Here is a 10157-nt window from a genome sequence, read left to right as displayed (position 1 = left end):
TTCGTTTATTAAATATAAAATACTCTTTTTTTGCAGTGCGACAATACAAAATATTTGGGGGATTAACAGGATTGCAGTGCTCCGGTTATCAGTGTGTACATCAAGATAAAAAAATGCATTTTTCTGAAATAGTTTGAAAGTGGGTAAAAGACTAAGATGACATTAGACCTAGGGATATCCTTTGTCCAAATTGAAATACATGTAAAATGCAATTAAAGTCCCATGGTAATATCCAATACTTTTCAAGTCTGAAAAATTAAATACATTGTGCAACCATAGTTAACAGCACCAATCAAATAAGAAACAAGTTAAATCTGCAAGTGCAGTCTGAAGGTTTGGTGTCCAATTCCTTTTTTACAAGTTGTAGCCACAAGACAGAAAGTATTACAAGAAAAGCAGAAGTGCAGCATGTGACAGTATTTGTACCAAATGTTTTTTTTAAATAACATTTGCCTCTAAAGCCAGAAATAAGCAGAGGAGTGGCTTTTTATTTCACCTGCCATAATGTAAAAGTGCAGCTGTAAAAAGCTCAAGCCTCAAAGTATGTGGTAAAAAAGAAAGAAAAAAACGTAGGTATAAATAAGATAATAAATACTCTTGCTATGCTGTGCATAGTTTACTAGTTAATGTAGTGTGGACTTAATCCGGGTGTTGTAGCACTAATTGTTGTCTAGTGGATGATAGAGATTCATGCCAAAAGGTTTTAATGCACTGTCTAGTGTTGAAACTCAGAAAAGAATTAGTTTGTTTTCAGTGCAGAGCCATCAGATGAGGCATTCTTTGGTTCACTGAAATACTGGAATGGAGGCTGTAAGGTCAAAAACACTGTTTGTCAAGGTTCAAAAGGTCTGCTAGTCATGTGCACACACACAGTCATGGCTATGTGTGTGACACAATCCATTGAGCATGAATTTTTTGTAAGGCACTGTCTTATCGTATACTAGTTTATCAGTGATGTCGTCATGTCTGTCATAGATATAAACAACCTACAAAAACCGACTACTTCTGCCAGAGCTGGTGGGCATGTGTGTCTGACAAAGAACTGAATATCAAGTTGGAACTTTTGGATAGATGTAAAGCATTGTGATGTTTACTGTTGTCTACTTCAATGCTGAGATAAATGAATGAATGAAAGCTGTGTTTTGCATGGGGTACAGAGATAAGTGCCTCAACTATCTTTCTTATAGTCCGCTAAACAGGGAGAAGTGAAGAACGTCACACCTGACACTTCATGCAATCTAATACAAGAAAACCAAAAACCTTGGCCTCAAAATTGCGATAGTGTTAAAACAACTCATCTCAGACAGTCTCACCAAAAACATTATCTTCATAACGCTAGCACTTATTCTACTGGATTGCATGATATTGTCAGGTGCTTCTATTGCTTCTTATACAACCTACAAGTATTGTTATGAACGACAATGAGTCTCAACTCATGCAGTGAGTGTGTTAAATCTTTCACCTATACCTTATACCTAATTTAATGCACCTAATTCATGCATTAATACATACAATCCTGCAATCCCTCAATTTCAGTTTGATCATCTTAACTAAGGCTACATAGAACATTATAAAAGGCACCTCTCTGGGTCTCTGTAGGTTACTGGCTAAAACAAAAACCTCATCTGCATAGGGGAGGTACTGAAATGACAGGTACGTCTCTTAGTATGTCTTTGGTCTAGTGGACAATGTGCTGATATTTGAACAGAAGCAAGAAGTAGGAAATGAAGCCCCACTATGAACCACAGACTGACGTGAGCAGTTGTGAACTACGGATAAACTTTAACTGTTAAAAATCAAGTTCACAAACTGCCAATTAAAGTAATGATAAAGTTACTGTACTTAAAAAATGGGGAGGAACACTGCTTTGCGATGGAATTTCTAAAGAAGGAAGGTCCCCAGAATAATCACTGAAGAACCTTGGCCTGAAAAATCCATACTGATACCTTTCATCACTTCTTTACATGACAGTGTCATTACTCCTTCCCCCCAGTAGTGAACCCAGGCAGTTTCACTTCCTCCTTCTGTTGTAGGCCTGTGAAGTTAGGTTGTATCTCTTAAAGCAGGAATAGGTTACCTGTGTACCATGAAGGGCTACAAATATGAGGGTTTTCATCCAAAACTGAGACTACATCTGGTGATTTTGTTGCTCCCTTCTGGTTAATGTTTTACTATTGAGCAATTTCATCCAGGAAAGTCTTTGGTTGAAATAAAAACCTTCATGCTTCCAGTCCTCTGTGGTACATGTGTCACTATTCCACCCTTAGAGCCTGAGTGCTGGTCCATTCTGCCACAGTTAATATTCTTAACCCAGAGAACCTGGTCCTGTAAGTACCGGCTCCTTTGGCTCAGTCTGTGTATCCCACTTTCCTGCATATTACTGAGGCAGAGGGTAAACTGAGTTCAAGGCTGCCAGGGCTTCCTGTCCTTGCCTTTCTGATCAGGAATGTGTTTGTAGCGACATTTGTCCCCAAAATGGCAGCCTGTGGTTCTCCAGAAGTAACACTCATCTCCGTTCACTGGGCCACGTCGTCGAGGTCTGGGAAGAGAGGAAGGTGACATAAGTAGAGAAAGATATAGGGAAAGCACATTAAGTATAAGAGCAATCATAACGTTAGCCTCACTGTATAATTTCAGTGGCTCAGAGTTCCTACACTGAGGCTGAAGTGCTTCTTACCCAGCAGCTGCCCCTGCCTGCTGTGTGACAGGGAGACAGGTCTTAAGTGGAATGGGAAGGACCCTTTGAGTGCGACGGTCAGGATAACGCACCACTAAACGTGTGTTCTCAATACAATAACCCTGTAAGAGGAAACATACATGCTGTAAGTCTGTAAACATGTTCTTTAAAAACAGGCACAAGATTAAGAGGGGAATCAAATACATACATTTAGTTTCTCCATGGCACGTGCTGCCATGTTTGCATTCTTGAAGTTCACAAAGGCACAGAATCTCTCATGCAGCACACGGATACTCTCTATCTCACCATACCTACAATGGAAAGCAACAACTTAACAGAAAAGTCAATAACCACCTTGGTTAAATATTAGATTTCCATGTTTCTGTTCAAAGAACTAATAACACCAGTGTTTGCCAAAATGTCTTTTAACTTATTAAAATACTGGTCCGCTTTTAATTATTATCATTAACATGAAATATTTTGCTAGACTAGGGTCATACATTTTAAAAAGGTCCCGCAGGTGTTTCTCAGTTAGCTCAGTCGTCACATTTCCTACCCACAGAGATGGGCAAGGGCTTCTGAGGGAAAGAGAAAGAGACAGAATGTGACTAAAAGCAATAAAATAACATAAATTGTCAATACTTCTCAAAAGCACACTTAAAGTGTGGCAACCTATAAAGACAGAAGCAAAAACTGAGATGAACAAAATACATTTCAACCACAACAGAGGCTTCTAACCCTTCTGACCCCTAGCTTCGGTTTGTACCCACCCTGGTTGCACAACTGATGGATCTTGGTTCCCAGCTGGAAAACAAGAAGAATTACATGAATAGTATATACAGAAAATGGCTGTAAGATTTCAGCATATAGCCTATACTATACATTACTCCCCTTTAGTATTACAAAGAGAAACTGCAGACCCTTTTTATAAAATATGTACATGTAGTCTTACCCCTGGCGGCATCAGAACAAGCTGCCAGAACTGCCTGCACAGTTGAAAATTTCTCCAGAAGATGGACACTTTGCATTTCTTCAAACCCAAGCTCCTGAAGAAAGAACAGAGTAAAATTAATAACCAGTCATAAAAATACAATCAAAGGAACTAAAATTTAAATCAAGATGACTAGTTTACTAACTTAATGTTGCTTCTGAAAAGGAAAGTTTTGGGTGTTTACATTAGTAGCTCCAAATCTTGCAGGCTTTGCCACTTTGTAGGTGTATTTACCATTAACTGCAGCACTTTACAGTTAAAGAGGTCAGTGACAGCCTCCTCACAGTCTTTGTCCAGTTTCAGCACCTGCTCCATAGCCTTCTCTGCCTCACTGTACCGCTACAACACAAACAAATGAGTTAGCACAGGCTAATCTAACCACAACAGCTTAAATATGAATCTATTCAGCAGATATTTTTTTTGATTACATGTTATATCCCAAGACCACAGTAGCCTGTACCCACCTTCATGCCCATGAGAGCACTTCCCTTTCGGAAGTGTCCTTTTGGCCAGTCTGGGGCCAGCTGAATGGAGCGTTCAGCGTCTGCCAGGGCCTGAGGGTACTGTTCCAAGCAGTAATAGCAATAGGACCGATTCCCAAAGAACCTTCAGGACGTAAATTAAAATTGCAAAAAGATTATGCTACATGTATCTAACATGTATGTACTTCCTATTTATTAAACAACTAATGACCACAGGTGACGTACCTGTTATCCTTTGGATCAATTTTGATGGCTTCTGTAAACATAGTGACTGCTTGTGCATACTGCCCCTCTTGCACCAGTTTTATCCCTTTTTCTGTGAGAAAGGTAAAAAATGTTTGTAAATAATTCTCTGGCGAACGGTCGCCTGAGGGCTCAACTGAATGCAGTGCTGCACTCTGACATGGTTGTACAAAGGAACGTGTAATCAATAATTTCCTCCAATGCTCAAAAAGGCTGTTTATTTAACTTTCTATTCAGAAATCATTCTTTACCTGTCAGTGATGCACTTTTCTTCATTATGGTGTCAGTTCCATTTGTCTGTAAGAAAAATATGATTTTGTTCCGTTCATATTTACAGCTCTGAAAATGTACTTGATCATTAAGTTCTGATCATTCTCAATAGCATAGACTATGCATACATACATTTACTGCTGATAAAAGAATACATATGGACATGTATGATTTTTTTTTAACGGCGGAAACAATATTTAAATTTCTAGCAGCTGGATGAGTATTTTAGGTTTATGCATCTACTTAGTTTTGTTATTGACAGATGCAAATATAGACTTATTTTAACGACTAAAGCAATTCATTAACCTACCTACCTACCTAAAGACACCAGTGACAAAGGTCTGAGTGTCATTCTACAGCTCAGATATAATAGGTCAACACACACACACACCTTATGTGAGTTATGAGGACACAGGTTTATATAATGCTTTCCCTAGCCCTTTTCCCTAACTGCACCATCAGAAATAAATGCCAAACCCCAACCCTTACCCTAACAGTGCTTTGAAGTTGTGAGGACCAACCAAAATGTCTTCACAATGATGGTATCAAACCAAAGTTTGTCCACACAACCATAGAAAGACATGTTTACACACACACACAGAAAGAGAGGGAGAAAGAGAGAGAGACTCCAACAACTATTATAAAGGCTTTCATGGGCCAAAGTCCACTTTTCCACAGATGAGACTTTGGAATTGCCAGAGAAACACACTGCTGCCACAATAAAAACAGGGGACACTTGTGATGGGAGCTCTAGCTATTGCTATACCTACTCATCTTACATTAACCATTAGCTTTCATTCACCTCTCTCCTGGCCTCATTCTCCTTGTTTTCTTTGGACTTGCGACTTGATCCTTTGGGTTTGATATGGCTAGCAGCATTAGCAAAGAAGGCACTGCTCACATCCCACTCAGGCTCCTGTGGAACACAGAAAGTCAGACATTGGTGTTCAGTCATGTATCTTCCAGGCCTACAAAAATACAGGCTTTCATTTAAAACAAATAGTACTCCAACTGATTAATTTACTTAAACTAAAGTTGATATATAACAGTGATATTTTCTACTACAGTATTTGGTTGGAGTTAAAACCTTTTACTTTTGAGCACCAATGGCCAATGACTAGAAATGACAGCAACAGAGGAGTCATACATGCATAGTATTGCAGTACCTCTTCAGTGGTTCTGGCTTGGCTCTTCTGATGTCCTTTGATTCCTGAAGTAGCCACTACTGGAGTAGCGGCGCTTTTCTGTGAGGCAGATGATTTTGCCTCCTTGTTCTCCTCTTTTTGCACTCTTTGTTTCTCCTCTTCAGCACCAACCTCTGCTTCTGACTCGCTTTCATCCAGTTCAGACTCTGCACCTCCATCCTCGTCTTCATCGTCCTAATGTGTCAGAGCATTAAATTATCCAGCTATTCACACCAAAGGCAAATGCATTTCGGTAATGTGACCGTTACCTGCTCAACACTCTCATTTTGCTTAACCTGCTCCTGCTTCTTGCGTTTTCGACGGCGCTGAAACAGATGCAGTACTTAACACATCACCAGCCATACGTAGAACAATCGACTTTACTTATTAAAAGGTGCAACAAATAAGGATCTTTAAGGGGTGTAAGGATTTGTGTGCTCACCTTCCTCTTGGCTTTGCGTCGCTCGGCCTTCCGTCTGACCTTCTCCTCCTCACTCAAATCCTCCTCTCCATTTAATGCATCCTAAACAAACACACAGTTCAACATTGCATGTTGTACCTTCCCTCTTTCAGTCCTGACATTGCCACTGTCACACTGACACTATTTGTTTACCTGTAACAAAGTGGCATCATCACTTGGGTCAAGGGTTGCAGCACCACAGTCCATCTGCTCCTCCTGCTGCTGGACAGCGGGACCTATTGGGAAATACACAGCACATCAGCTCTTAAGAACCTGATTACACTGTCTTCTGCTGTCCTCATTTTTCTCAGTATTATCAAAGAAAATCTCTTAATATGACTCTTGTTCCTATAATGATGTAGTGTATAGGGAAAAGTCTGCTCAGCAAGTCTTTACTTATATTCTATTACATGGTAATGTGTAACAAGGTAAGACCACCATCTATTCTTCAGCTGTGCAACACAGCTTAAACACATACATTTCAATACATTTCTCTACACAGTGAAAGTGCATAATGCTTGATGCCTGTGAAATATGAGATGAGATGGGCAGCATTATCATTTGATCTGATGACACGCTTCTCTTTGCGTCTACATCCAATGCAAATCTTCAACATGCCATCAGGCTGAATAAAAGGTCAAGTATCCATGATACTGAGGATATCCCTGACGAAAAGATACAAAAAGTTTTGTTCATAATTTGACTTGATAATAACATAATGGTGCTTTGCAATAATGTTGCCCTGTACAAGATATAAGTAACTATACTTAAATATTTGCACATCTACAAGTATGCCGCAATGCTAGTGTCCTAACTTGACAACCGAAAAAAAAAAAAAAAACCCTTGTTCGTGTGGGTGGTAAATAAACATGTTCTCTTCTTCCTAATTTACTTTGAAGTCAAACCAGTATGACCTTTGATAAGAAAAAGCTAAGTGGAGACAGGGAGGATTCTGTAATGCTGTCTTATAATAAGACTGGATCTCTCAACGTGAGATAAATATGCACACAGTACAGAAAAGTGCTCAGTGAGATTGATTCAGGTTGTGTCTTTCTTTCTTTTTGGTCTTGAGAGAGAGAGAGAGAGAGAGATGTTTACTCTAACTTTTCCACTGCCACAGGCCTAACATGCAACACACAGCTGCCTTGGGCACTGCTGCTTGAAAACGCCATATCTTTTCGTAGAAACTTGACTGAAAAACAACACACTGCCCTGGATGTCAGATCCTGTGTGTTTGTGTGTGGTGTGTGTGTGTGTGTGTGTGTGTGTGTGTGCGTTGGGGCGGCATTGATCAGGTCAAACCAGAACCCTGTAGCCGATTTAGGCCCAATGGCAGCAGACTAATGGCAACACAAAAGGAAACATATCACTGGACCATGCAGGAATCTATGTGGTGTCATATTTCCATTTGTTCAGCAAAGATTTCCTCAGTAGTGACATATTCAAACTTGGTCTGTGACTCATGTTGTGACTCGTGAGGCACTGATGACAGTGGCTGCGACTCTCCAACTGCGCAATGCGTTTTTTTTTACGTATTGCATACTATATCACTTGTGGGCAAAGGAAGACATCCTCATTATCTCTCGATATCTATATTTCCCAGGGTACTCGGATCTGGTCAACATTTTAGACAGTGCTAACAACAAAAGTCACTACCTAACTTTGCCCAAATCAGCTATGTACATTCCACTACATTTTTTCGCATCTATCACTCTGAGTCTACTTGGCTTTGGTTTACCATTTTACCATCAAAGAGAGTTAGTGTCTCTGTACATACATAGAAAGTGGAAGGAATTTCAGCTGTCTGTATCCAGCTCACTACTCAGATGTCAAGAAACACCCACACCTAAAGCACAGCTCCATCCCATTAGTTCAACCAGGCTTTTGCTAAATCTCTTCAAATAAATCCTAACAAATAAATGGTCCAAGATCTGTGGACAAAAGCAACAAAAGAGTCTCTGTTTCTCCCCTTCGAGGAGACTGCCTAAATTAGTGTTGAGCTGAAAGGTGAGCTCTTTCCACAGGAATGCAAAATAATAGTGTATCATCATAGACTGGAGCTTTAACCAGAAAATCTGCTTCACAGCTCTTTTTTTAGTCCTTTAACAAGGCATTACCAAGTGAGAGACAAAGAGAGCAAGAGAGAAAACATAAGCTTATCATTAAATCAATCATCACAACCTGATGTGTCAGTGGTTTTAGTGATTTTCTGTGATTTTCTAAAAGTGACTAACAACACAAGTGTTTACACAGCAATTAAAATGGTAACAAGCTCAGTAAATCATCAGTCATTCTTTATCAAAGGCCATGGCTGCAAGGCACAACTGTTGTGGATAGAGTTGAGTGTTTACAAAGTTAGCATAGCAAGGACAACTTGTGAAATGACAGGTCTTCATCTCAAAGAAGAAGAAAACAAGAAATCTATTCAGTCTTATCTCTGATGTAAGTTAGTCTGACCCCATTATTGACTAATAATAACCCGAAAACGTCATATTTAAAGAAGCAACAGATTCAAAAATACATTTTATAGATTAGGTATCATATCATCTTTAACAAGGTGCTGAAAGAGGCTTTCTAGGATGCTCTGCTGCCTCTGATGTGGTTTTGACGTTAAGTCAGTAAACTATAGCCTGGTGTAAGTATTATTAGGAAACTAAACACACATGGAGAGTCAAGAAGAGGAACAATGTCTGGGCAATGACAATGGGCATTAAAAAATACACAATTTGATGCTCATATAACTCTAGATATACCACGTACTGTGTTCTGGGCTAAGGGGCTTTTGCCACCTATTTGAGGCATTGTTACCATACCAACATGTACCAGAGAAAGTACTTACAATCCCCTTTAGTTTTGGTCTTTTATGCACATCTCCTGCTAAACAAGTCATAATTACACTTGTTAGTTGTGTTATTACTCGCCTTATGAATGCGTGCGTTTTAATAAATACGAGATTACAACAACTTTATAGCACCAACTGCGCAAACTTGGAAGTGGTGCAAGCCAGGGTGTAACTGGCAAGAGGGGAACTTTCATTGTTTTACCAAGGACTGAAATTGAACTCAACGACAAAGACATCTGCGAACTAGTATCACAAATTTACAGTTTAATAGACCAAGTGTTAAATATTATCTACACTTTTATTATCTCACGCGGTTTGCTAACACTTAAGTGATCGATTTAAGTTGAGAATGAGTTTATAAAGTTTTGAAAAGTGGGACGTTTCTTACCGCTCCCGAGTCCCAAGAGCCTGCATATATCTCTGGTGAATTTCATGAGCGCAACCATCCAGCATTATCGTCTCAAGTATCCCACAAAAACGATTTTAAACAAATGTTTGGGTCAGTCTGGACACGTTTGTTACAATCGGGACAATCGCTATCGAATCTGCGGGAATCTTTGGTGGTTTAGTCCACTTCCTGAGCGTCAAACATTGACGCCGGGTCCACCCTGAGCAGCGTCTTAAAGGCACAGGACACCATCATCGATTATTGAACGGTTTCACAGGGACTGGTACCAACAAAGGATGACGTGTATTATACAGTATATAAATGTATAGTGCTCTGATCAATAATTAAGAATTATAATATTGAGTGTGATGATGATTTATTTAATTCCACTTACATATATTCTATTATTATAATAAGATATTTTGTATTACTTACTGTCACAAGTGACAAAAATGCAAGTATATAGACCTATAAATTTGTGTGTAGGGGTTGAAGAAAAAATGATTAACTCAAGATTCATTTACTAGGTGTCTTCTAGAGCTTTCAGACAGATCTCATGTTATGGGCTCTGGAATAAATCTAGTAAATTAACCTTGAGTTAAGAATGTTTTAACTCATTT

The 10157-nt window shown here is 39.3% G+C and overlaps 1 protein-coding gene across 2 annotated transcripts; it reads right to left on the bottom strand.

Moving 5' to 3' along the window:
• LOC111235393 (hsp70-Hsp90 organizing protein-like) lies at positions 1-9705 on the bottom strand. Of its 2 annotated transcripts, XM_022763847.1 has the most exons (16): positions 9538-9705; positions 6461-6543; positions 6290-6370; positions 6117-6173; positions 5830-6042; positions 5466-5579; positions 4645-4690; positions 4376-4466; positions 4133-4274; positions 3903-4007; positions 3630-3723; positions 3448-3481; positions 3178-3255; positions 2886-2988; positions 2678-2799; positions 1-2539 (listed from the first exon to the last, which is right to left on the bottom strand). In XM_022763847.1, the coding sequence occupies exons 1-16, from the start codon at positions 9593-9595 to the stop codon at positions 2404-2406; spliced, it is 1557 nt and encodes a 518-aa protein (XP_022619568.1). In that variant the 5' UTR covers positions 9596-9705; the 3' UTR covers positions 1-2403. The 2 variants fall into 2 exon arrangements, with proteins under 2 accessions (XP_022619568.1, XP_022619569.1); XM_022763848.1 differs by lacking the exon at positions 6117-6173.
• Between the last annotated feature and the right edge of the window lie 452 nt (positions 9706-10157).

Source organism: Seriola dumerili, unplaced genomic scaffold (assembly GCF_002260705.1).
Source record: "Seriola dumerili isolate Sdu_G_001 unplaced genomic scaffold, Sdu_1.0 BDQW01000478.1, whole genome shotgun sequence".
Classification (NCBI taxonomy): domain Eukaryota; kingdom Metazoa; phylum Chordata; class Actinopteri; order Carangiformes; family Carangidae; genus Seriola; species Seriola dumerili.
Note: the sequence above shows the minus strand (reverse complement) of the source record. Positions and strands in the feature narration are given on the sequence as shown.